General features: G+C 54.8%; 12 protein-coding genes across 12 annotated transcripts; 5 read left to right on the top strand and 7 right to left on the bottom strand.

The window, feature by feature from the left end:
- Positions 1-1,365: 1,365 nt before the first annotated feature.
- Positions 1,366-3,226, top strand: LTR77_001350 (uncharacterized protein; the record flags this gene model as incomplete). The annotated part of the gene is made up of 2 exons (XM_064798612.1): positions 1,366-3,058; positions 3,108-3,226. The coding sequence occupies 2 exons, from the start codon at positions 1,366-1,368 to the stop codon at positions 3,224-3,226; spliced, it is 1,812 nt and encodes a 603-aa protein (XP_064662939.1).
- A 528-nt stretch (positions 3,227-3,754) lies between these two features.
- On the top strand, positions 3,755-4,914 carry FBP1 (Fructose-1,6-bisphosphatase; the record flags this gene model as incomplete). The annotated part of the gene is made up of 3 exons (XM_064798611.1): positions 3,755-3,882; positions 3,938-4,710; positions 4,763-4,914. The coding sequence occupies 3 exons, from the start codon at positions 3,755-3,757 to the stop codon at positions 4,912-4,914; spliced, it is 1,053 nt and encodes a 350-aa protein (XP_064662938.1).
- Positions 4,915-5,547: 633 nt separating this feature from the next.
- On the top strand, positions 5,548-6,546 carry LTR77_001348 (uncharacterized protein; the record flags this gene model as incomplete). The annotated part of the gene is made up of 1 exon (XM_064798610.1): positions 5,548-6,546. One exon carries the CDS (start codon positions 5,548-5,550, stop codon positions 6,544-6,546), a length of 999 nt encoding a protein of 332 aa, XP_064662937.1.
- Positions 6,547-7,203: 657 nt separating this feature from the next.
- On the bottom strand, positions 7,204-8,240 carry LTR77_001347 (uncharacterized protein; the record flags this gene model as incomplete). The annotated part of the gene is made up of 2 exons (XM_064798609.1): positions 7,204-7,311; positions 7,362-8,240. 2 exons carry the CDS (start codon positions 8,238-8,240, stop codon positions 7,204-7,206), a joined length of 987 nt encoding a protein of 328 aa, XP_064662936.1.
- Positions 8,241-8,790: 550 nt separating this feature from the next.
- Positions 8,791-11,157, bottom strand: SCT1 (Glycerol-3-phosphate/dihydroxyacetone phosphate acyltransferase; the record flags this gene model as incomplete). Its single annotated transcript, XM_064798608.1, has 1 exon — positions 8,791-11,157. The coding sequence occupies one exon, from the start codon at positions 11,155-11,157 to the stop codon at positions 8,791-8,793; it is 2,367 nt and encodes a 788-aa protein (XP_064662935.1).
- Positions 11,158-12,257: 1,100 nt separating this feature from the next.
- Positions 12,258-12,733, bottom strand: LTR77_001345 (uncharacterized protein; the record flags this gene model as incomplete). The annotated part of the gene is made up of 2 exons (XM_064798607.1): positions 12,258-12,619; positions 12,673-12,733. The coding sequence occupies 2 exons, from the start codon at positions 12,731-12,733 to the stop codon at positions 12,258-12,260; spliced, it is 423 nt and encodes a 140-aa protein (XP_064662934.1).
- A 990-nt stretch (positions 12,734-13,723) lies between these two features.
- LTR77_001344 (uncharacterized protein) lies at positions 13,724-15,476 on the top strand (the record flags this gene model as incomplete). The annotated part of the gene is made up of 2 exons (XM_064798606.1): positions 13,724-14,210; positions 14,266-15,476. 2 exons carry the CDS (start codon positions 13,724-13,726, stop codon positions 15,474-15,476), a joined length of 1,698 nt encoding a protein of 565 aa, XP_064662933.1.
- A 222-nt stretch (positions 15,477-15,698) lies between these two features.
- LTR77_001343 (uncharacterized protein) lies at positions 15,699-16,945 on the bottom strand (the record flags this gene model as incomplete). The annotated part of the gene is made up of 2 exons (XM_064798605.1): positions 15,699-16,518; positions 16,566-16,945. The coding sequence occupies 2 exons, from the start codon at positions 16,943-16,945 to the stop codon at positions 15,699-15,701; spliced, it is 1,200 nt and encodes a 399-aa protein (XP_064662932.1).
- A 412-nt stretch (positions 16,946-17,357) lies between these two features.
- On the bottom strand, positions 17,358-19,237 carry LTR77_001342 (uncharacterized protein; the record flags this gene model as incomplete). Its single annotated transcript, XM_064798604.1, has 2 exons — positions 17,358-18,459; positions 18,516-19,237. 2 exons carry the CDS (start codon positions 19,235-19,237, stop codon positions 17,358-17,360), a joined length of 1,824 nt encoding a protein of 607 aa, XP_064662931.1.
- A 324-nt stretch (positions 19,238-19,561) lies between these two features.
- Positions 19,562-20,755, top strand: LTR77_001341 (uncharacterized protein; the record flags this gene model as incomplete). Its single annotated transcript, XM_064798603.1, has 1 exon — positions 19,562-20,755. The coding sequence occupies one exon, from the start codon at positions 19,562-19,564 to the stop codon at positions 20,753-20,755; it is 1,194 nt and encodes a 397-aa protein (XP_064662930.1).
- A 350-nt stretch (positions 20,756-21,105) lies between these two features.
- On the bottom strand, positions 21,106-22,881 carry LTR77_001340 (uncharacterized protein; the record flags this gene model as incomplete). The annotated part of the gene is made up of 3 exons (XM_064798602.1): positions 21,106-22,130; positions 22,186-22,258; positions 22,312-22,881. 3 exons carry the CDS (start codon positions 22,879-22,881, stop codon positions 21,106-21,108), a joined length of 1,668 nt encoding a protein of 555 aa, XP_064662929.1.
- An 868-nt stretch (positions 22,882-23,749) lies between these two features.
- Positions 23,750-24,442, bottom strand: VPS60 (Vacuolar protein-sorting-associated protein 60; the record flags this gene model as incomplete). The annotated part of the gene is made up of 2 exons (XM_064798601.1): positions 23,750-24,325; positions 24,377-24,442. The coding sequence occupies 2 exons, from the start codon at positions 24,440-24,442 to the stop codon at positions 23,750-23,752; spliced, it is 642 nt and encodes a 213-aa protein (XP_064662928.1).
- Between the last annotated feature and the right edge of the window lie 549 nt (positions 24,443-24,991).

Here is a 24,991-nt window from a genome sequence, read left to right as displayed (position 1 = left end):
CAACGATTGGGAAGCGAACTTTGGGACCTAACGGCTGTTTGCATGGTGGTGTGCAACTCAAGGATGCTGTCTTTACATTTACCCGTCTGGTAGACGCATAGGGCATTGTTTTCCGCGGAGTCCTGCAATATACTTTAATCCTCTGCACCTTAGCAAGGCTGGATACGAGGTGCAACGCCATCGATATCGACAGATATCTGCTGGATGCCTGCGGAGATGTTTAGGCGACGTCGCGGCGCTACGCTGACACCTTCCCATTCGCCCTGCAATGCTGGCGAGCTGTCAGACTGCACCTGAGGGCTCCAGACTACACGGCTTTGGGGAGACACCAAGCATCGAGACGGCGTCCGGTGGCGCAGTATCGATAACCCCTGTTTCGCCAAAGCCTTTTGTTCTATTTTGTGCCCACCTCACGACAGCATGCTGCATGCTCGAGGAGCTATCCTGCCCGTCATTCCGCGGATTGTGGCGCAACCAGACATGTTCGCCATCCCGAACTGAAGGGAATACAGCTCGGCTTCACGATCTTCTTCTCCATTCACTATTTCGGACGCTGCGGCCAGGTAGGTCGCTACGGTGGCGGCGCTCTTGATGGCCATTGCGAGAACTAGCACTAGTTGCGCAGGACACATGTAAGCGATGCTCATATCTCCCGATCAGTTGGCTCTCACAATACCTCGACCCAAGTCGAACTTGTTCAGTGGTCCCCAAAGCCGCGTCCTGTCTGGCCGATCAGCGCAACACTCTGGCTCCATGTGTTCTCGGTATCTTGTCGAGATCTGTGCCGTGCAAACCAGCAGGCAAGTGACTGAGTTCCTGTGGTCCTTTGATTGTTTCGGAGATCTTCGTTAACAGCTCAGTGCCCCGACAATCGCTTCGTCAGCGGAATCATGTGGTTGCTTCCTTCCACGCTCTCCCCCAATCTGCAGATACGCTTGGTTTGCGCGCACGCTCTCATTCTTTGTCATCAACAGTCGCTTTCGAGTTCACATCTCTATTCCATGAGAGCGCATATGGTTTTGACCCGAAGGCCGAAGGACGCATAAGCTGATGTTTTGTGGGAAGAACGCTAGCCATGGCCATACTGCTGGAAGGCGCTTGGTCTTTGCTGGGGCTGAACTGGTATTCAGGAGGTCTGTATGGATCTCCAAACGGCCGATGGATTAGCATGAACGGCTGACTCCGATGGAATCTCCAAAGTGTGGGGAATAGCTTGCTCTTGAGGCTGGAAATGCGAGGCTGGAACTGCCGTGGACACATTTGCCGTCCTCTCAGTTCAGCCGTATTATAAGACGATCGGATTCTGGAAAAGAGAAAAGTTATTTGTTAACCCTTCTAGAGATACTTGGTCATCAACAGTTCATCATGGCGAAGCAGCAACAACGGTCACCCTTCGTGAAGTTCGACGACATACCTGGATCCCTGCCAAACAGCAGCGTTCCAAAAGATGCAGACCTTGACTCTATCGCCCAGAAGGCTATCATAAAGCTTAACCATCTACAAGAGTCTGATCTTGCGTCACATGCGACATGGCGAGATCTACTTTCCTTCACGGGCACTTACCGGACGTTCTACTCTGCCGCCACAGTACTTCGAACATGGACACAGCTGAGTCAACAGAGCCGTCGATCGGTGATTCGACCAAAGGACGATCGAAAGCCCAGACTGGCCCACGGCGGTGCGGGCATTACTTGGGTTGATGTGGATTTTGTGTTCAAAGCACAGCATGGGACCCTTCCGGAGGACTGCATGGGTACCGCTTCACTGGCTTCCGACAAAGACGGAACATGGAGAATCTGGATGCTGCGGACGTGGTTAGAGTGCTTCGATGGTCGGGGTCATCCTGATGTCTTAGAGCCTGCCCAAGCAACTGCCAACGGTCATGTGAACGGGGGTCACAAACCAGAGCCTGAAGTATACGGAGCGATAGTTGTAGGTGGCGGACAAGCTGGGCTCTCGACAGGTGGCCGCCTCAAAGCTCTCGGCGTACCGTATGTTGTTCTGGAGAAGCATGGCTCCGTTGGAGATGTGTGGACGAACAGGTATGAGTCGCTGCGATGGCATACGTCCAAGGAGTACGGCAATTTGCCCTTCGGCCATAGCTATCCACTGGAAGACGACTATATGATGCCGGCGAAACGTATTGGCGCCGGACAGAAGCAGTGGGCGGAGAAATACGATGTTAACGTCCAGACCGGGTCAACGGTCAAGGAAACCACGTTCGACGAGACCAGCAAGATATGGACGGTAGGCGTTTCGAGATCAGATGGGTCGCAGGAAACTCTTCGCGCGAAGAATCTTGTCATTACTATCGGGACCGGACACTCGACACCCGTCTATCCATCCTGGGCCACGCCAGAGAAGGTCGAAGCGAGCACTTTCAAAGGGACTGTTGTGCATGCCTTCGCTGGCTACAGCTCGGCTCACAACTGGGCCGGTAAACGTGGCGTCGTGATCGGGACTGCCAATACCGGACACGACATTGCAGAGGACATGGCCAATGCCGGCATGGAAACTACCATCGTCCAACGGAGTCCGACCTTCGTATTTCCGGCTGAGTGGTTGCACGCATCCGAGGATAGGAACTACAACCCTGATACGTCTGCCGAAGTGGCAGATCGAGAGGAGTTCACATATCCGAACAAGATCCTTCGTGAAGTCGTCAACAACCACGTCTGGGCCGGAATCAAATCGTCACCGGAGCGCTTCGATGCGCTGGAGAAAGCGGGCTTCATGCTCGATCGATTTGGAGATACTTACAACAATTTGTATGTTCGGTTTGGAGGTCACTACGTCGACATAGGCGCATCTGCACGGATCGCGAAAGGAGAGATCAAGGTCCGCAAGGGTCCTATCAAGGGTTTGACAGAAGACGGTCTAATATTCGAAGACGGAGGAGAACTCGGCGCGGACTTGATCGTGCTCTGCACAGGCTTCGATCATGTGTTCCGGAATGATGCTGCGAGGATTGTTGGCAGAGAGGTGGCCGAGCAGATGGATGAGCTCTTCGGGACGGATGCTGAAGGGGAGATTCGTGGGCATGCGAAGCCTGCTGGTCGTGAGTTGCATTATTTCTCGTCTTTAGGGTATGGCTGACGAAGGAGCAGATCCAAACCTATATTACCATGGCGGCGATGTGAGGATGGCGAGGTTCTTCTCACGGTTCCTTGCGCTGCAGATTCAAGCGGATGTGCTGGGACAACCCTTGGTGCCGTACTTGGACTGATACTGCGCGCGAGTGTGACTTGGCCTGCAGGCGTTCTCCCAACAAACAGCATTCATCTCAAGCCAAGATCATATGCGTCGTCAAGCCGTATCTATCCGCATCGCACGAGAAAGAACCGGACCTGTTTCCAACCCCACCTTATCTGCCCCTCCAAACACTCCTACAAGTTCCATAAGATCATCTCGCCCGGAGAAATCTCCCGCGAACGACATCATCTTCAATAACCGCGGCATATGGCCACAGAGTTCATATATTAGCACATGCCGATGGACTCGCTCGCTTCAAAGGTACCGTACTTGTCGTCTTCTTCACTCATCACACCCAAGTACTTCCTTACCCTCGCGTGACCTCGAGCTCAAGTGTTTACTCCACTTCTGATCTCATTGTTACCTGAGCCGAAGAAAGCTTCCTTAGTGCCGAAGTTGTATTCAACTGCCTGCTGCCGAGAGGTTACTGTAGCTGGAATTTCGAGGTCCTCAACTACTATCTTCCTCTCGTCTTCATCTCAAACGCAGACCTCAGATCACAATGGCCAGCAACGGAGACAAAGACGCCGGCCCGGCGGGCAGGGAGAGCATCAACACAGAGATTGTGACCTTGACGAGACACTTGAACGAAGAGCAGACGAAACATAGGGAAGCTACGGGAGATTTTACGTACGTCAAGAGAAGGTGCCGAAGCCGCTTACTATTGCTGACGATCAGCTGCCAGATTGCTATGCCACGCCCTGCAATTCTCCTTCAAGTCGATAGCCTACTACATCCGCCGAGCCTCCCTCATCAACCTCAGCGGCCTGGCCGGCTCCTCCAACACCACCGGCGACGAGCAGAAGAAGCTAGACGTGATCGGTAACGATGTCTTCCTCGCAGCCATGCGCTCGTCCGGCCGCGTCCGGGTTCTGGTGTCCGAGGAAGAGGAAGAGGTCGTAGTCTTCGACGAATACCCACACGCTCGCTACGCAGTGGCCTGTGACCCCATCGACGGCAGCAGCAACCTCGACGCTGGTGTGTCGGTCGGCACGATTTTCGGAATCTACAGACTGCCTGAGGGAGCAAAGGGTACGAAGGAAGACCTGCTCCTCCCCGCAACGGAGTTGGTGGCGGCTGGCTTCACCATGTACGGTGCTTCGACACAGCTTGTGTTGACGATGAAGGACGGGCCGGTCAACGGGTTTACCATGGATAACGGGCTCGGAGAGTTCATCCTTACGCACCCGAACATGCAGATGCCGAAGAAGCGCGGTATTTACAGCTGCAACGAGGGTAACAGCAAGTACTGGGAGGAGCCGGTGAAGGAGTGGTGCGAGAGCTTGAAGAGCGCTGAGAAGCCGTACAGCTCACGATACATTGGGTCCATGGTTGCTGATGCGTATCGGACGCTGTTATATGGTGGTATCTTCGCGTATCCGGCTGACAAGAAGAGTCCGAAGGGCAAGCTGAGGATCTTGTATGAGTGTGGACCTATGGCTATGGTGTTCGAGAATGGTGAGTGGTGTCTTGGTTCCTATCTTGTGGCAATCGCTGACATGGGGAATAGCTGGTGGCCAAGCTGTCGACAGCAAGATGCGCCGGATGATGACTGTTGTTCCTGAGCATATCCACGACCGCAGCGGTATCTTCTTGGGCAGCTACGAGGAAGTGCAGAAGGTCATTGACGTCCACAAGAAGCATGGCATAACTGGGTCGTAAGCATTCGTGGAAAGACAGAACAGGGGGTGTGAGGGACAAACTTGGAGCGTCAGAAGACAGTAAAGTGAACATAGCCATACCGTCTGCGACTCTAGGATGTTGCGGAGATTGTCGGTAGCAGCAACATGCCTTCGTATTCTCCAAAGTGCATCATTGAAGTCCTATGAGAATCCTCGTGAATTCTTTCAGGAGACTCGGCGCCTGGCAGGCTCACCATTGATGTGCAACCATCCTGATAGCAAATCACTTCTATTTGAACTCGTCAGTGGGAAGACGACTTGGACGCGTGTGGGTGTTGCCGTCGCGCGTCGAGCTTGCCTCGGACTTCCAGCAAGCCCTCCATCTTGTGCTCGCCGTAGTCGGCATCATCATCCGAGAAGTACCAGCCTACACGTACTAGGGCAGTCTTACGGCATGTGATCCATCTTGGGTCGCTTTGGGGCTGTCAGAGAGCTTCCCTCGTGTCAGCCTATCACGGCTATGGTCTGCGCAGCTTCGGCGTGCGAACGGGTGTGATGGCGCCAGTGGAACGGAAGATGAGGTGACGCCAGCATCTACTCATCTAGGCGCATACCATACTTCCTGGCGGACTTGCTACTGACGCAAAGCATCTGCTGGATGCTTGAGGCCAAGATGAACGACCTCAGCTCCTGGGTCGGCGGCCTTGCTTCGAGGGTATGGGAGCCCCAGCAGAAGGGTCTGCCTTTCGGATCTCAACTACACGCAAGTCCGCCGAGAAGGCAACGGACTCTCACGGGACCTCTGGATCCCTCGCAGGAGACCATATGGCATAGGCTCCAAGTCATGTCCTCGGTGGAGCCAGAGCAGCGAACTCATCTGCAAGAACAATGCAACTTCCTTTCGATGCTACCACTCGACATCCGCATGATTATCTACGACACGGTACTAGGCGGCATGGTCTTCCATATCGGTACAGAAACGGACGTCAGGAACCGCATCCTGACTCACATATGCCACCACCCTGAGACGGTTGGCCAAGGCGATCACCAGGACTGCTTCGCGCCGACCTTCAGGAGGCCATCCTCTGCCCCTCGGGATGACTATCCACAAGCGACAGGTCTGCTACCACTGCTGGTCACCTGCCGACGGATCTACTCCGAAGCTATCGGTACGCTGTACAGCGCCAACACCTTCGACTTCTGGCAGAACCGAGTGGCCTTCCATTTCCTCAAAGGCATGCTACCACCGCAAAGACTGCACAGCATCCGTCGCTTCCGATGGGGCATGCAACTCCCGCACCACCCCAATCTCAACGCGCGTTCCCGCAAAGACTGGAACGATCTTTTCACGTTCTTCTCACGGGAGCTGTCTGGACTGCAGCATCTGCACATCAAGCTTAACAGGAACCACCCATTCGAGGCTATGGTGGAACAGACGCTGGATGATGACGCAGCGCCTTGGATTCAGCCGATGGTCCTAATGGCTATCGAGGCCAACCGGAAGCGTGGCTGTAAGGTGGAGGTCGTTACCAATGGCGCGGTGCATGACATTGAAGTCATCTTCACAGCGATCCGAAAGGCGCACGTTAATGCTTCTCGGAATCGTGTGGTGGACTTGACATGCACCGAGATGCATCGCCGGATACGGCTTTCGTTTGACAGCCATGATTGATGGGCCACGGCTGATACGGCAGATTTACAACACACCTCAAGCCATAGAACTGGATGCTGCCGAAGCGAAACGGCCCCTTCAGCTCCGATGCAGGAACGAGGCTGCTGGAAGCGCCAGCGCACTGCCTAAGGCGTGCTTGAGCCCATGGCCTCGTCGAGCAGCGACGGAGCCTCGATCACATGTTCAGTCTTCTGCTTTAGAGAGCGCCAGGTACAGCTTCAGGTCAAAAGGCACTTCGGGAGCACGAGAGTTCTCGGGCCTTTGAAGGAGGGCACCGACTGCGTCGTGTTCTGATGAGGTTCTGCAGATGCCATATGTCTTTCTTAGTATTGAATGCTAAGGAGCAGTACGTCAGCATCGGCAACCTGTTCGAGCTTCTGGGAACTTCTCAAGAAGCATTACGAAGACGCTTGGTTTCTCGAAGTGTCCAATGGATGCTACGAACGACTTCTCTTGAAATGGAACCTGAGGTTACGAGATTGCAGGTGCGGCACATGTAACCATGAATTGATGAAGTTGAGACTTTTGAGTGAGATAGACGAGGCCATCATGCGCTGGTTTTTCAACCGGGTGACGACAGGTTCTGGACACTTTATCAGTATCACGGAACTATCTTAACGGCCGTTTTGCCTCCATCAACGATGGTCTGGAGGTAGTCTATAGCTTAGGAATGAACATCGGAGTGTTCTTCTTCCACTCCTGATAGTCCTTGCGATCACCGTAGCGCTTGTCGTACTTGTTCTCGCTCAGCGGAATACCGGAGACCTGTCAAATATTAGCAATGCCCGTCCATGATTCGTAGCATTCAAACTCACCTTCAACAACAAAAACGTCACAAACGCCGGGCTCACACCCGCCATCGCCAGCGCTCCCACCTTCGCACCAATTCCACCACTGAACCCCATGCCAGCCTGCCCAACCCCGCTCAACATCACCCCAGCGGCCGTCGTAGCGATCCCAGTCCACAGCGTGCTCTCGCCAAAGTAGTTAGGATGCCGACTCTTCGACCACAAACCGCGGGTCAAGAAGTCCTCGTCGTGCTTCTTGGCCTTCTTCTCCTCCACCCATTGGTTCTTCTGCCGGTCCGCGGTGGCTTCGAATGTGATGCCGCCTACGTAGAGCAGCAGGCCGATTACGTCCGTGATGGTGACGAATGGCAAGGCTGCTAGTGCAGTGGCCGGGATGCTGTTCAGTGCCAGCACTGGCATGAGACAAAGCGATACCCACGTCGCTTGTGCCGTCCAAGCTCCAAGGAACTTGAGAGGAGAGCCCCGGATGCTGTCGAAGCGGCTGTCCTGGCCGTTTTCAGAGGTGATGCGGGCGTAAAGGAAGGATCCAAGACGGGCGGCCCAGATTGTTACAGCGGCGGAGAGGACGACTTGCCGCCAGTTCCAGGCATTGACGCCGCCTTTGCTGGTCAAGCTGGCGAGGAGACTAGGCCATGCTGGGGCGGTGGAGGAGAGGGAAGCTGCTGCGCGGGCACGGAGAGTGGGGAGGTAGAGGGATAGGGCTGTGCAGGAGATGTAGGTGAGAGAGCCTGAGAGGTCGTAGAAGCGCTCAGTTTGGAATGCGATCGATGGAATTGCTACCGCGGCTTGGATGCCGTAGGCCAGGCCGATGGACGGAATGAGGGTGCGCAGGAAGGGGTTCTTGAAGTTGGTTGCGGCCAGCATGGATTGGACGATTGAGGCCATTGTTGCTGTGTTGGCCCGGAAAGCGTGGATATGTACGTTTGGGTGTTGGAGGAGTGCTGTGATGCTACATCTTCATCTTTTGGAGATGTGGCCTTTTATCTAGAGTTCACGCGTAACCGCGTTTCTACCAGCTGGAAAGGTGAAGTCAAGAACGTCATTTGGCGTCGGGGACGGGCGTCTTCATCCTTCCGAGTGCACGTCGCCAACAAACTTTCATTCACAGACCTATGGCATCGGGACTTTCACGTGTAGATTGAGGCCGAAAGGCGCAAACTTAGAGGGCGAGGCGAAGGGTTCGGGCCCGAGGACTCTGGCCCTAGAATACCAGGTTTCAGCAACGGAAACATCCTCTGTCGTGATCGCTATGCGTGACAGTCGAGAGAGTATACTGCATGAGCATGTTGAATGTTTTCAATGTCTCGCGACTAATCCCATAAGCTACAACACATCATCGCAGTCAAAGACCTCCCGCTCAACGGGCCATAGTGGTATCATGCAATGCTCGCATCCCGTAATCCGCAATCCCATCAACGCACTCGAGCTGGCAGGCTCACACCCCCTTCTTATCCTCTTCCACCTCATCGCCATCCATCTCGCTCATCGGCGTGATCCCGCCATCATCACTCCGTTCGAACTCCACCCACCCTTCACTCCCGCTCTCGCTCTTCCTTCTCCTACCTCGCTCGCGCATCGCGGCGTGGAGATTCCTGCTCACCTCTTCTAGATCCGCTGTGCCAGTCTTCTTCACACCTTCGTCATCCTTGCTGTCTTTAGTGGTAGGAGGTTTCTTCGCGTTCGATTTAAGCGATGTCAGTCGCTTCAACTTCCCACCAAAGCCAGTACCAGCATTAAGAGGAGACGACCATGAACCGGAGCTAGCTCTACTACGGCTGCGGTTCGGAGTCGGCGGGCGAGAGGCGAAGAGGCCGATGCTGCCAATGTTCTTGAAGCTTTCATTTCGAGGGAGGTTGCCTTCTGGAGACCTTTGGTTGCGGTAAGAAGGTGGGGTAGCGGGTGTGAATGTGAGCGAATCGATCTCGTTGCCGTCTTCCCTGCCGAGTGGACTTGTAGGTGTTGACGGTCGTGAGATCTCCGGTGGTGGCGTGCGTGCTTGTTCGCGATCGTGGACAAGACGCTCTCGTTCGAAGTCGGGAAAGAGTTCTGGGCCAAGCTCATTAACGAGATCGGAGATGCGACGGCTGAGGTTCTCGCGGCGCTCAGCCATCCTGACGAGGATATTGCTAGACGATGGGCTGATGGAGAGGAAGAGGGGTCGCAGGGATTTGAAGATGTCCATGCCGACCTCACCGAAGCGGAGGGCCATGAAGCACGTTGCTGGGAAGAAGAAAAGGCCGCCGATCGTGATTAGTGTGAGCGGCAGCGATTCCGAGACGCGAACTCCGACGCGATTGTAGTAGCACCACCAGGTGAGGAGGCAGGTGTACGTGACGTCTAGGATCGGTGTCAAGGCGAGCGCGACGAGGATCTTCCAGGTGGCGATGACATCGCGAGCACGGATCTTGACTGTAGAGGCGGCCAACGCTTCCCTCGACTTCTTGATGGATATCAATTTGCCAATGACGAAGATCGGAGCAAAGAGTACTGTGCCCGGTAAGACTGCCAAGCTCAAACAAGCGAGCTTGAAGGTCCGCCATAAGAGCAGGAAGATGACCTTATACCAAGAGTGCTTGGCATACCCGACTTGATGGTCACGGATACCCAGATGGAAGAGCTGCCGGTTGTAGTCCAGGACGTCTGTTCGGAGCGAGACGACACGTGGGTCGTCCTTGTATGTGTTGTAACCCTTGATGAGTCGGCGATTAAGCTCTACGGTCATGCTGAGTGGTAAGTTCTTGCCCTTGGGGTTGTAGAGACGTCGTACTGCTTGGATCAGCATGAGCGTGTCGTAGTCGGGTGCCAATGTTGTCACAGTCTTTAGGCCATTGGTCACGGTGTCAAGGAGAGACTGTATGGCTGCCCTTCTGCCGTCGCCTTTGTATTGCTCAACCAGCTCCAGAGGTACAGTAATCGGCTTGCCGAACTCAATGACACACCGCGAGCGGAACTTGTGAGGATGAAAGTAGTTCATGCCCACAGGCACAATCTTGACGCCGCAATCGGGGTTCTCTGCCAGGGCGCCCAGCGCCATGATGGCCACGCCGGCCTTGAGAGGGAGCAGTTCGGTCCGGTCATGGCTGCCGCCTTCTGGGAAGATGCCAATGCAGCCGCCCTCTTTCAGACGATTAAAGACAGCTTCGTAGACTTTGCTCTGGTCTACGTGCGGAGCGACGCTGAATTTTATGCCATCAAATTCTTCTTTCTTGGAGTCACCATTCGAAAGCTGGCCGTTGCTTTCTTCCAGGCTCTGCCCAGTCAGCTGCTTATACGCGACATCTCCTTTGAAAGGCTTCTTCAGCCGAATCTCTTCGTCTGATATAACCTCCTGTATCTCGGTATTGGCCGCTTCGTTGTTCACACTCGGCAGAACAAGTAGCCCGCCCTTCATGAACTGCTTGCTATCCGTAAATTCCGTCCCTTTGCCCTTAATCAGCGTCGCATCTTCCTCCGGGTCCGGCAGCCATATCTTTCCCTTTGCAGGCTTCTTCAGATCCAACGCCCGCCCTACTCCCACGCTTCCCACTAAGCGCGACGCGAAGCCCACGAACTTCCGTCGTAGACTCTTCTCCGCGATGAGGAAGCTGATTCTTCTTTTCGCGTCATGCCGTACCGTCCCGCCGAGTATGAGCGGGTCGACGAACTGGTTGGCGTGCGGTGCAGCGACGAAGATGACAGGGTCGTTCTTGGGGATGCGGTAAGAGGTTCGAGGGTGGATCTCGCGGAAGAAGAGGTCGATGACAATGGTCCAGAGCCAGAGGAAGACGTCGTAGACGAAGTTGTCCTTCCACGTGCGCGCCATGTTTGTGGAGTGTGTTTAGTCTGGTCGTTGAGGCATGGGGAGTGTGGGGAGGAGGTGGTGGGGTTGACACGTGGTCCTTTTGCGGAGTGGCTCGTCTCTGGTTGTAATGTAGGCTCTCATAAAGTCGCACACGTCCCATACCAAGGACACAAGGAAGTATAGCACATCGAATCCGTTGAACGGCGACTTGCAGGAGAACCACAACAATGAGCGAAGACGAGGTGGGGTCCGGGGAAGCTGCATTCACTTTTCGGCGCTTGGGCCTCAGGCATAGGCGTTTTTTGACGACATCCCATCTCCTCCGACATCCCATCTTCTCCCAAGTACATGTCCTCTTGTACGCAACAAGCCCACAGTACGCCGGCGCAGACAAGCAAAACATGACGAGCTTGGGTGTGTCCACAAGTCGGACCTGTGCTTCAGTTCTCAAACGGCATCAGTCATCGAGAGACCTACAAGTGGTGGCACGAGACCGTCCTGATGCTAGAGGCCCGGCCCGATCGGAGTGCAGTGTCAATGGTGCTTGTGGCAGGCGCGAACTTTCGTCGGGACGCCGTCACAGCAGAGGACCTGCATGAGCGGGATGACTTCGAACATTTCATTTTAGAGCAAGAATTGACTCCTGGAAGATTGCTGGACCTAGCGGAGTTAGACACATACGATGCCCCGAACAGGGTTCGAGGCGCATGGCAATTCTACCAGGCCTTCATCCAGACATGCGACCACCGTCGAGCTTTCAGGACCGCCGATGGCCGTATTGGAATAGGACCACGCAATCTTGCTGCGAACGACATTGTGGTCATTGTATATGATGGCAAATGGCCATTCGTGCTCCGCCCGGTTGGCAATGGCAATCATCGCATTCTAGGACCTTGCTATGTTCACGGCACCATGTTTGGAGAAGCAACATAAGCGCATCTGGATGCGGGGAATGAGGATACGGTGTTCAGGCTTATCTAACGACTACAAATGCGGCGATACCGGCAATGCTGCACTGATACATGGCTTGCTTTTTCCTGCGCACTTTACTCTCGAACATTCGACCTCCACAGCATACGGCCCCTTACAGGACCATAAGATCCTAACATCTCACCCCTCACTTACTTCTCCCCCGTCGCCTTCCCAAACCCCGTATCTGCCGGGTCCATCGGCCGCATGCCCTCCTTCTCCACCTTCTCCCTCTTCACATGATCCGGCTCCTCCGGCGGCCTCTTCACGCCGTCCTGACTCGGCACCGGATCATCCTGGTTCACGAAACTGCTCTGTGCGGGGCTGCGACCAGAGCCGCCGGCGGAAGTCGTCTCGGCGTGGCCAGCGCGCTCGGTGCTGCGGGATGTGTTGATGGAAGATGATTCGGGGGAAGAGGCGGTGGGGCCGGTAGAGGTGGGGGCGGTGTTGGTTGCGTTGGGGGTGTCGGCTGTTGTGCTGCCGGAGCCTGTGGAGGCGTAGGTGCGGGTGAGACCTAGAAAGAGGTGTTAGTAGGCTGAGGGCATGGTTGGGGTGGTTGTGGCTTACGGGTTCTTGGGAGTGCTGAGGAGCGGAGGAGTCTGCTTGCCATTGATACTCTTGAGGCCATTGTTGTTGGTCTGTTGATTCCAATGATCAAAATGCCTGGATCTTCAAGGCAACTGATGGATATGATGGTTTGACTACACTTGATGGTATGCCGTTGATGATGGAGGAATGAGGTCTTGACAAGTCGACACAATTGACATGGGTTGTTGCATTGAATGATGTAACACTTACACAACGATTGAACGGCGATGGGTCCGACTTCAATGACCACCATCTTTTACTCGATCTGGGACATTCTGGTTGTGCACACGACTATATCTCCATCCTATGTTCCGGATATGCTCTCCAAGGATTGAGCATTCTCATACTCGATCAACGGTAGATTCAACGATAGGTGCGTACCAACACATAGAGTATGAGTCTTTAGCACAGTTCGGCACTGCTTGTCCATCGCATCTTTCGACGAGTTCGTTGTTTGTTGGGTATTTGAAGATGCTAACGGCCTTCGTTTGCTACGGCAACGATGTCTGACTGTTCAGTTCATCGATGTTGTCGAGCAAGTGGAGGTCAGTTAGGCTCACAAGGCCAACGCACGATTGCCTTAGCGGGCTTGGCGAGTTTGCCTTGGTTGGCTCAGGATGCACCCCACGTGCATACCACACCTGCACCTCCCCAGCCACCTCCTCCCACCTCGACGACGTCGCAGACCCGCCGCGATCAAAGGAGGGGTTGGCTCCTGCTTGTAGGCCAGCTGTACCTGCGTCCAGCACTATTCTCCTTTCGCTACCAGTAGGCCACCCTTTCTGTTTGCCTTCATCGACTACACTGATTCATTCACCATTCACGAGTGACACACGAAAGCAACGGGTGCTAGGCTGCATTCACCAGCTGCACGCGCATGAGACCGTCCGCGCGACCTGTCTCACACCCAGCCCTACCACCCTTGTTCTGTCCACCTTCTCTCCCTTCTGTACCGCAAAGAACATCCACATACACCTGCAACAACACCACGAAACACACACATACCACATGAATGGTTCTCGCACGCAGCATGACTTCGCGCCAGGCCTACCTCGACCGCTTCGACTCGCACCCCAGCGTCGACGCCTCCATGGACGACTTCGAGCCCCGCGAGTTCTCCCCGACCTTCCCTGACCTACCTTCACACCATTCTGGCTTCCGGAGTCCACATATGTCGGAGTACAGCGAGCAGTCCCGACGATCATACAGTCCGCCGGCGTGGCGGAAGTCGGGGAGTGGGTGGTTCAAGCAGGCGTCGCTTTCGCCGCATAAAAGTGACAGGGGGAGCAGAGAGACAAGCCCACTATACAATGGATTGGGTGGGCAGGGCGACCTGGATTTGAGAGCGTATGCGACTGCGACAAGAATACCACTGCCAATGTCCGCGCGAAGTAGTCCTGAGCGCGAAACAGGCGTCGGCGCGGACGATCAGGGTGAGGGAGATACCACTGTAGTAGATGCGCCTCCCAATGCACCAGCAGAAGCGCCAAGTATGACACCAGTGGACGAAGGCAATTGTGAGTTTGCGATTTCCGTTACTCTGAGAATGCAGTGATCTGACAATCCGACCAGATATTCGCTGGACAAGCTCGTTAGCCGTCCAGCAAAGAACCGATGGCATTGAGCAAACTGTCATGTACATCCGGAAAGGCATACACCACGTCTCAAGAACGAAATACCACGCCTTGTTATACGGCATGGTCACTCTACTCATATACTGGCTGCTTGCCAATCTCCTCACAACCCCTTCCAGTGGTCCTGTACCCGATCTCATCAAAGTCGCCGGCCTCGCCAAGTCCTTCGAACCAGTCATTTACTACTCAGAAGCCGGCCACGAGCAAATCGGAGAACTCCAAGACACCGGCATAGCAGTGTGGGACCTCGGCGAAAGTGTTCGTAACACCAATATGACCTCCGCGCCCATCATTGTCGGCCAGCTGGAAGGCCTCTCCGAAAGCTTCAAAGACCTTTCCATAGAAATGACCTCCTTCTTCGCCGGTCTCGACGCCGACGTCGACGCCATCCTCCTCGTCATGGAATGGGCACAGCGCGAACTCATCAAGCTCTCTCAAACACCTCAGAGCGCCATCGGCTCTGTCTGGTCCAACGCGCACACCCTGCTCGCCTCCATCGGCATAGTAAGCCCAGACAGCCGCATGATGCGCGAACTTATGGGCCAAACCATCCAACAACAAACCCGCTCCACCCTCGAACGCACATTCAACGAGTTTTTAAATGTCATGGAAGAGAGTATCAACAACGAACTCCAATACTCGATCCGTCTCTTCGGCTTCTTCGAAGCCATCGACAAGCAGTTCCTCAACCTCCACCGTACCGTCATTCGCGAGCAAGACGCGCAAGAGCGCATTGAGACGGACTTTTTGTCAAGTATGTGGACGAAAGTCGTTGGCGTCAACGCCTCCCGACTACGGAAATTCGAAAAGAACAAAACCCTCCTCCAATCCGTCCGCGACAGGACCGTGCGCAACAAGCACGTCCTGCTCGACCACAACCAGCGGTTACGGCAGATGAAGTCCGCGCTCGAGATGTTACGGCAGAGGCTGGTGAGTCCGATGGTCAGGAATTCGGTCAATGCGAGTACGTTGAGCGTGGAGGAGCAGATTGCCGGGTTGGAGGGGACGTATGCGCAGTTGAAGGCCACGAGAGAGGAGCAGAAGAGGAGTAAGATGGCGGTGATGTTTGGGGCGAGGGATCGGCGGGATGGGCTGCAGGCTGAGACTGGGATGAAGGAGGCGAGGAGGCAGGTGGAGGGGGGGAGGTGATGTTGGAGGTAAGGAGTGGAAGGCGTTGTCGGTGTATGGTTGCACTGGGTGTACAATTGGCTTGTTGGTCTTTGGGTGTTGTCTCTTGGAGAGGGCCTCGTGCATGCATGGTAAGCCGAAGTGGCGTGGAGGCGAAAAACTGGATATGCCACAGGTTTTGGGATATCGGCAGCACTTATACTTATCAGATAGACACACTATCTACCACTTCAACCGCGGTGTTCATTTCGCCCAAATGACCGAACTCAACCCATCCTCACTCTCCGCATGCCCAATATCCCCCACCCTCAAGCTTGCCACCTTCTCCCCCAACTCCCCCGTCCCTGGATCCCGCGCAAAGATTGCCACATTCGCCGTCGTCTGATCCCCCACCGCCACAAACGTACCGGCAGCATTAATCGCAAAAGTTCTGGGGTACGTACCCCCCGCCTCCGTCAGCCCAGCGAACCTCATCACGCCTTTGGAAGAAAGCTTCCAAGTCGCCACGCTATCGTTCCCGGAGAACGTGCCGTCCGCGCGGTTGGTGGTGTAGAGATAGTTGCCTTTGACGTGGATCTCTCCCACCTTCGTCCCCGAGGGCGCGGGGGCGTTGGAGGGGAAGGGGGAGAGTTCTTGCATCTTTTTGAAGGAGAGACAGCCGGAGGAGGGGTAGGTAACGGAGAAGGAGGAGATGATGTTGGAGAGTTCGTTGGCGACGAAGAGTTTGAGGTTCGTCGGGGCGGCGGCGCCGTTTTTGGCTCGGCGAGGGGTTGGGGACCAGAAGGCTGCGTGGCGGGGGCCGGTGCCGGGGGTGACTTTGAGGGAGGGGCAGGAGGTTAGGGCGCCTGTGTTGCGGGAGATGGACCAGATGCGAATGAGGTCGGCTCCGAGGTCTGGGGCGAGAAGGAAGGAGCCGGTTGGGTCGGTGAGGACCTCGTGGGGGTGAGAAGCGTCCTGGCGAGCAGAGTTGGGGCCCGGGGCGGACATGGCGAAGGTGAGTTCTTGCAGGGGCTTGGAGGACGATTTCAGAGGTAGGGCGAAAGTTGAAACTTTGGAGGATTGACTAGCAGGCGGTTAGTTATGTGTATGGGTGGGAGATGGACGACGTACTAATGGGCGATAGCAATGTAGCTCTTCCCATCTGACCCTCCGTACAAAGTGTTCGCCACACCACCAGACGGTGTCGTAGCCTTCGCATCAACAGACAACCGCATGTCCGAGGCAGCACTCAGCGAGCTGATGGACGCCGTGCTGCTGTAGAAATCCTCATCGGTGCAGTAGAGTTTCCTGTTCGCTGAGTCCCAGGTCAGCCAGGATGGCATACTCCCGCAGGCCTTCAAGGACTGTGTAAGCGAGAGAGCATGGCTCTTCTCGTCGAATGTCAACAAGTTGACCGTGCCGTCGTAAGTCGAGGCGTAAAGGTTCGCTGCGTACGAGAAGCTGGGCGCCAGCGCCAGGGTAAGAAGACAAAGGTAACGAACGACGGCCATCTCTGGCAAGAAAGTAGTAAGGACGTGAAAGAGAAGAGCTATCGAACGAAGGCTACGAGACAGAGGTGTAAGAGACAACAAGGCGACTGAAGGCCGACGCTGCACCCACATCGTCAGACACAGTATAATCTCGGACCATCACCCGCATGCGCCCAAAAGATCGCAAGGCATCTCAATCTGACACTCGAAGAGCAGTTTCGACTTGTTAGCGAAGATTCGCAGGTCGAGGTCGCACAGCAAATTGAACAATATCGCCGGATAAAGCCGCTTATTCTCAAACACCACCAGCGTTTGGGGCTGTATCAGCCAAGCCCGTCGGTTGCGCATACAAGCCTATACAAATGGGAGTCAATCGATAGGCTACTTTCCATGAGTTCTTGTGCCGGTCAGTTGCTTGGTGCAACACTTGCTACTACAGTAGATAAGCCTCGTTTTGTGGCATCAATGCAGCGGCTTCCCTCTTAAACGGATGCGCCTCAGTATACAACACCCACTCATCCAAACTCACCAGCCCCGGCTCGGAAAATATCAAATAATAGTACTTCAACGTCTCCGCCAACCAAAAACTCTGCATCCGGTCCGCCTTCTTCGGCGGATCGCTCAAAATATCCTCTAGCTCCGTGTTCGCGATCTTAGTCCTAGTGTGCTTCTGCACCGCTTCGAACATCTTCCATGCGGCGTCTTGGTACGCAGTGTCGCCGCTGATACGGTACCAGATGAAGACGGACTCGATTGCTTCGGGACGGAGCTCGTAGCGCTTGTTCTTCACGTTGGTGTAGCCGCGGGGTGGTGTCTGTTTCGGATCGCAGTGTTTGTCGATGTTTTCTTGTTCGACCCGAGAGAGCCAGAGGGTTTCATTCCACTTGCAGTTTGAAGCCTTCTGGCTGGGGCAATGGGTGTGGCGACTTGGCTCGGGCATGATGCCGTTGGGTAGGCTGTTGTAGAGCCAGGTGCAGCCGTCTATAAGGCGGCGGGCGGTTTCGAGATCGTCCGGGCGGGAGAAGGCTTTGGCGGCGAGGGCTACCATGCCACCGGAGAAGCAGACGAGGTGTTGCATTTCTCCTGAGAGTGAAGGTTCTGTGGCGTTGCCAAAGGCTGTCACGGCTCCAAAGAAGAGGATATCGGTGTCGTTTGGTGTCATTGGTCTATAGAGAATCTGGGGCTTGAAGACCTCTGCTGCGCGCTCGTAGAGGTGGCGATACTGGTCCGTCCGGCCTGAGAGCAGGAGACGCTGTTTGGGCAAGTACTCATACATCGAGTCCGCATTCGAGCCCAGTGTGTATCTGCTGTCTGTTCGAAAGTCGAGGCCGCTGACATTGAGATGCATCGGCCACATGCCGGGCAGATTGGTCTGCATTTGTTGCTCGTCAAGATGATCTGTTGTACGTTGCGCTGCGTCGAACCATCGTCCGTCGCCAGTGATCTGCGAGAGGCGAGTAAACTCGAGACATAGCGATCCCACCTCTGCCGCGTTGACATAGTCACCAGCAACCTGCTTATCTCCCTTTCGTACTCTAGCAGGAGGTCAGTAGGAACGTCACCCAATGACTTTCATCAGCTTCCTACTAACCTTTTCCAGTCCCAACGACTCACGGGCATGCGATTTGGGGCGTCGAACGCTACCATCAGCATCTCTCCCACTTCCTTCGCTTTCATGATCAAGATAGACTTCTCCCGCTCACCATCACATAGATCATACGCGGCCAGGAACCCACCCAAGTATCTGATCGTCGTCTCGAAGATGTTGACTTTTGGTATACTGGACTCGGTAAAGTCTATGCGTATCGTCGCTTCCACCGCTTCCGTGAACTCATCTTTCAGGCCTAATATCCATAAAATATCGAGCGAGTCTACCAGCGTCGCAGCCCACCGGCCAAACCCATCGTCCGTATTCCCTGACACCGGGTGTACTTCGTCTGACAGCCACGCATGCTCTTTGTATCCATTCCACGCATGCACGAATGCTTCTTTGACCGCACCCTGCCTTTCTATCCGTACTTTTCTGGCCTCGGCGCTCTCTTCCTTGAACTCATGCTGGATCCTCGGTATCACTGCCGCTGGCGCCGTAGGCATGGGCAGCAGCGAGGTCACCGGATAGCGTACAGGTACATCCTGCCATCTGAACCCGACATCGTGAGGTCCCGAGCCAGTAGCCAATGGTTCAGGGCGGTGGAAGTACGGCCGCAGACTCAGGAGACTCCCGAGGGTCGCGAGGAGGAAGACAGCTGTCGCAACGAGGATGGCACCTCGTCGTGTGTCCGTCTTCTGGAAGTGCGACCACAGTGCTGACATCGCGGTACCGCCATCGTGGGCTCGAGAAGAGCACCATGCTGCTACACGGTGCGCGACCTCGCACGAGGCTGGCCCCCAAAACGATGGACTCGGTAGGCGTTATAGTGCGATCACAAGGCAAAAGCATGAGATGAACCACTAGCTTGTGATTGGCTGCTCACTTTTTTGCTGGAAGGACGTTGATTGGTCAATTTCGTTTGCAGCTGTATGTGGTTTCGCTCCATGAGGTTTGCTATCGAACTTCACAGACACTCTCTGCTGTGACATCCACACCCCAATCACCACAGCTCAGATCTTGGTACCCCCTCTCAAACTTCCACCAAGATGAGCGCAGATGGGACCGACGAATGCACCATGTGCAACAAAATTGGCGCACGCCTCTGCAAAGGTTGCCAAAGCGCTCGCTACTGTTCAGTGTCGTGCCAGAAGAAGGATTGGCCAACTCACAAGCTCCTGTGCGCAACCTTCTTCGCCTTCGACAATCCTAGCCGACCCAGCAAGGAGCATGTTCGGGCCATCTTCTTTCCTGTCGACGACAAGAGGCCTACGATCGTCTGGCTTCACTGCGAGTGGGGTCTTCACGGATATCAGCATCCTGATGCAGAGCCATTCCTTGGCCTGGCAGTCTATGAAAGACACGCGTCGATCCAGCAGAACCCGACCTTGACGAAGACGCTGTTGCACACAATCAAGCTCGCCTATGACGATGACCACCTCAACGACGACGACAAGTTCCCGCGCAACAAGAGCATCAGAAGCATCACCGCTACCAGGCCTTGGCCTGGAGAGTATCACGACTGGCGGGGCCCTGTTCTAGCGTATGGCAAAGTCGGCCTGGGTGTCGATCAGGCCGCCTGCAGGGACATCGATGTGGTTGACTTCCGCCACATTGTCGACTGTCTCATGTCGTACGATGCCAAACCTGAGTACCTCCGGCACGACGCCAATTCATCCAAACCCTCCACGGAGAGCTCCGACACCAAGATCTTGGGGGTCAGGATCAATTGTGTTGGTGATCAGGGAACCTGCAACAGACCACAGTTCGAAGCGGTGGAGCTCTCACCAAGCGACCCCATCTTTCGCGAACACGACACTTCCGACACTGCAGACCGTATCGGGCTTCCCATCTTCACGCGACGTCTCCCGCCGGATCCGAAATGGTTGGCCAAAACGCTCCTCGACGGTCCTAAGGGTTTCGAAAACGTGGACGCCACCAGGCTTCATCATTGCTTGGATCTGGAAGCCGACTACGATCCTGCCAGTGGGAAATTGGGTTGGGGTTGGTGCTCGAGCCAGTGGCAAAGCAGGGTCGGCAGCACTATCATCGTGCGACAAGACAAGAAACCGCTGTCGGTATTGCATGCCGAAGCCTTGTACCGATATTGTCGCTTCGACGTCGGTCCTATTCTCGCGCACACGTTGGGAGAGTACGCCCCTGATAAGCGGATGAGCAAAAAAACTGCCCTGAGGATAATATGCCGGCCGATGTTATGCGATTCTCTGGTACAAGCTGCTTGACGAGAAGAGGGAGGCTGGGGAGTACCCGGACGATCCTTATCCGTACCAAGTATAGTTGCGTTGAAGCAGGGCGTTGTCGCGCGGAACTTCGGTTCATCGACTGCTTGAGTATGGCGTTGTGGATGCATGGAAGTGACGGACCACGAAGTTATGAGGAATGAAGTGACGAAGCATGAGATGATGATGAATGGATCGTGCGAGCATGTCACCACGGTTCTTGCTTTGGTGTTGGTTTCTATCGAGGCAGGCAAGAGGGATTAGCGATGTTCTACCGTCCTCATTAAATACGCACAATATCGTACAACCAGTTCCTCTCCCTCTCACATCAACATTAACCATCGTGCACGCCCTCAACTGTCACCCGCAGCAGCCGGCTTCGCCTTCGGCGCCAACTTCCTAGGCTTCTTCTTCTCAACAGGCGGCGGCGCCGCATCACCACCATTCGCCTCACCCGTCGACGGAGCCTCCGCCGTCTTCTGCGGCTGCACAGGCTTCGGCGCCGGCTTCTTCTTCGGCGCGGGCGCTGCTTGCGATGTCTGCTTGGTAGCGCCTTGCCCTGTCGACGAGGCTCCTGAAGGAGCAGGTTTCTTCGCCGGAGCAGACGTTCCTGAAGTCGCAGGCTTCTTGGCCGGCACAGGCCTCTTCTGCGGCACCGGCTTCTTCGCCGGCTGGGCACCCGACTCTGTGCCTTGCGTTGAAGTCGCATGCGAAGAATTGATCTTCCTTGGCGGCGGTCGCTTCTTCTGCGTCCTCTTGATGGCCTGCTTAGGCTCCTCTCCGCCTTCGACGAGGAAGTGCGCGTCCTGGGGATCCTTGCCGTTGATATCCAGCACGTCTTGCGGACAGGCGCTCATCACGACGACGATGTCCCGCTCGGCCTTCAGACGGACGTAGTCGCCTTTCTTGCCCTTGGGGGCGTGGAAGCCGATGTCGCCATCTTCGTCCCACGGGATGTTCATGAAGAGATTCAAAGGTGCTGGGACGGAGTTGATCGTCACTTCCGCACCGACACCCTTGTTGCCCTTCAGACCTGCGCGCTCGTTGAGCTCCTTCAACGCCAGGACCAAGTTCTCCGCGCAAGAGCCATGCTGCTCCCAGTTCTCCACACCCAGCCCTTTGTATCTGGCTGGATCACAAGCTGCGATCAGAGTGTCGTGGATACCGGGGCTCGTATCCTCGACCAGCGTCATGATTGGCTCTCTGATATTCGACACCAGAGTATCATCAACCCTTGGCCGCAAGTGCAGAGTCGCGGCGCGAGAATGCGGCATGCTCATGAACTCCATCGCGGGTTGGAAGGGTTGCTTCGAGTTGTACGCTTGGTAGCCAGCGTAGAGACTGCCACTGTATCCGGAGCCGGTCAATGCTGCCATACCTGTAAGCAAGGGTTAGTGTAGGTGTTGGGAAGAGGGAATTGTTACCGCTCCAACCTGCTGCGCCGACGGGTGTTTTGGAGAACTCTGTGAGTTGTTCAAGGTATGACTTGTTTGGGTCGCGTTGGTGCTGGAATCAAACTTAGCAAAATGCCGGAGCCACACAGAGAGGGTGGTGCGTACTGTATCTGCGAACGAAGATACAGTATCCGTGGCTTGCTTTGGGATGTAATTGCTGAAGCCTTTGCCAGAGGGGAAATACGAGCCCCAAGTCCGGCTGTTCTTCTGCTGTTCGGTCTCTTTCCCACTTTGATTGCTGCCATCCTTCTTTGATGACCAGCCCATAGAGGGTACATACGAGGTGGGCACGTATGAACTCCAGCTGCTCTTCGGCTTCCCATCCTGTGCCGCTTTCTCTTCGCCCTCCTTGATGCCTTCTTGTGTAGCCTTCTCAGCATCTTCTTGACTTGGAAAGTCCGAACCACCCTTCTTCTTCGCCTTTGCTGGAGCAGACTTCAGAGCTTCACTCTGGCTTGGTTCTTCCTTTTGCTCTTGCTGCTGGTCTTGCTTCTGATCCTGCTTCTGTGCCTGCTGCTCCTCCTCCGAGCCTTTCTTTGGCTCAGGATTGGGCAATGCAAAGGCCCAAGTATCTACCACCTGCGTTCCAGAAGTGTTGATGATCTTGATCGTCTGGCCCGCCGGCACGAATGTCGCGGTGCCATGACGGGCTGGAATAGCTTGGAGCTCGGCCATTGGTATGAACTTTGGTACACTGAGTTTCGCAACCGTCAGCTGCAACAGTTAAATCGGTTGAAGAATGCAAAAAGCTGAGTATAACAACCAGACGACGTGATAACTGTGGCTGGAGCTCTACTTTTGAAAGTGACGCCCCAAGTTCCATCTCGTCTGCCACCGCATCCAAAAACCTGGTCGGGAGCGCAAAGAAGCTCCGAGTGCTGCGTCATGTTGCAGGGATCTCGTCGCGTGAAACGCCACAACCACCGACTTGGCAAAGACCGCTTTGGGGTGTGTATAGACGTTGCGATGGAGTAGGAAATGTGGCAGCAGGACATTCAATTCTGGCCTATCGCGTTATGCAAAGATGGAGACTGCTCTCACGACAATCTGACAACGGTCGATCGAAGGAGGCATACGCTGTATCCCTTGCGGTGCTGCACACCTTGAGGCCCCTCGTCAATCTTCGAGGTATAATCCTCATGCTACCTAGGTTTCTTTATCCGCAGGAAAGGACGCCAAAGGAATCAAGACTCTATGTCGAAGATCGAGCTGCTGAGCCTCGATATTCACACGAGACATGCCAGTTTTCTGGTGGAACAACAGTTGGATGCGAGGTCCACTCTCGCTACACTGTTCGAAGCTGGATAGCAGGCCTGCTTTCTGAGCTGTTCGTTATGATGAGACAAGAGGTCTGTACGATCTCAATCCCGCGTTTCAACGGTTCGTGCTTGGACTTCGACATCTCGTAGGTGATGTAGTGCTGGTGCCGTCGTTGGTTCATGGTGTCAGGTTCGGCCCGGATGTCTCTCGAGCCGGAGTCCGTCATGTCCGTGATCGTGATCGTATTGTAGTCGTGCGAGAGGCATGGAAGCGGATTCCTAAATCAAGTAGCAGCCTCCTTCGCCTTCCCCGCCTCCGGCGCCTCATCAATGAATTGCGGCGGCCCAGCACTCTCCTGCAAATACGACGGCATCTCCTCGCCCAAAGCACCGGTATCCAGATCCACCTCCTCACCCAGCGCCTCCAACTCAGCATCCAGCTCCGCCTCATCCACATCTTCCGGCACATCATAAGACCGCGATATGCTCTCTTGAATATCATTCCCCATATCCATCAGATCCGCCATCTCATCCTGCATCTTCTCGATCTTGTCAATATTCACCTTCCCATACTGCTTCTTCAGCTCCTTCTGCGTCGTCTTCATCGCATCGACCGTCGCCATGGTGTTCTTGAGGTTGTCTTGCATCATGCCTGCTTGCTCCATGTTCCAGGATTGTGATTGTAGTTGGTCCTTTTGTGACTCGTACATCTTTCGTTGCTGGAGAACTTTGATGGCTTTCTGCTTGATCGCGTTCTTACCCGGGCCATCGCGCATACGTGAGAGTCGTTGTTGGTAGGTTTGCAGTTCGGCGGTGAGTTTGGAGAGCTTGACGTCTATTGATTCGATGCGCGTGTCGACCTACAGTGTGTCAGCAGGCGCATCAGTTACAGCACATAGCGGTCGCTGTACATTGGATATGGCGCTGTTGAGGTCGGGTTTGGGGGCGTTGCTCTTCGCGCCGAATAGGCGGTTCATGGTGGGCGATGCTGATGAGGTGGAGTGATCCAAAGGAGTGTTGCAGTACTGTAGTCGTTGCTGTAGATTGAGGTGCCTTCACATCAGATGTCCGCAGTTCGGTGCCTGGAGGTGACGTTGTTGGAGGGGCCGTTGCCAATCGAAATATTGATTGAAGCTGACATAAGCTTCAACAGGTCAGTATTTCCACCACTTCACTTCTCACACGCGCCGTCTACCTCACATATCTCCTCACACACCATGTTTACCCTAGCTTGTTCGCGATCTCCAGTTCTTTGACTCCACCCTTATGTGTCACAGCATGGATCTATTCGAATTGAGAAGTAGCTCCAGTACTTGAAACCACTTCCAGGTCCTACAGTGGACCTCTTGCGGATGAAACTGCCAAAGGACAACGCAGAAGTTTCTTTATCATTTTCATTCATAACATCACAGAGTAACACGAAAGATGGTTTGGGATCGCCATGATGAGAGACCCATCAACTACGGCCTCGACATCATGCCCCTTGCATGAGATGGTGCCACGCACAATCCTGTCATTGTTCTCTC

This window comes from Saxophila tyrrhenica, assembly GCF_035928015.1.
Source record: "Saxophila tyrrhenica strain CCFEE 5935 chromosome Unknown scaffold_2, whole genome shotgun sequence".
Classification (NCBI taxonomy): domain Eukaryota; kingdom Fungi; phylum Ascomycota; class Dothideomycetes; order Mycosphaerellales; family Extremaceae; genus Saxophila; species Saxophila tyrrhenica.
This window is presented reverse-complemented; position numbering and strand designations above follow the sequence as displayed.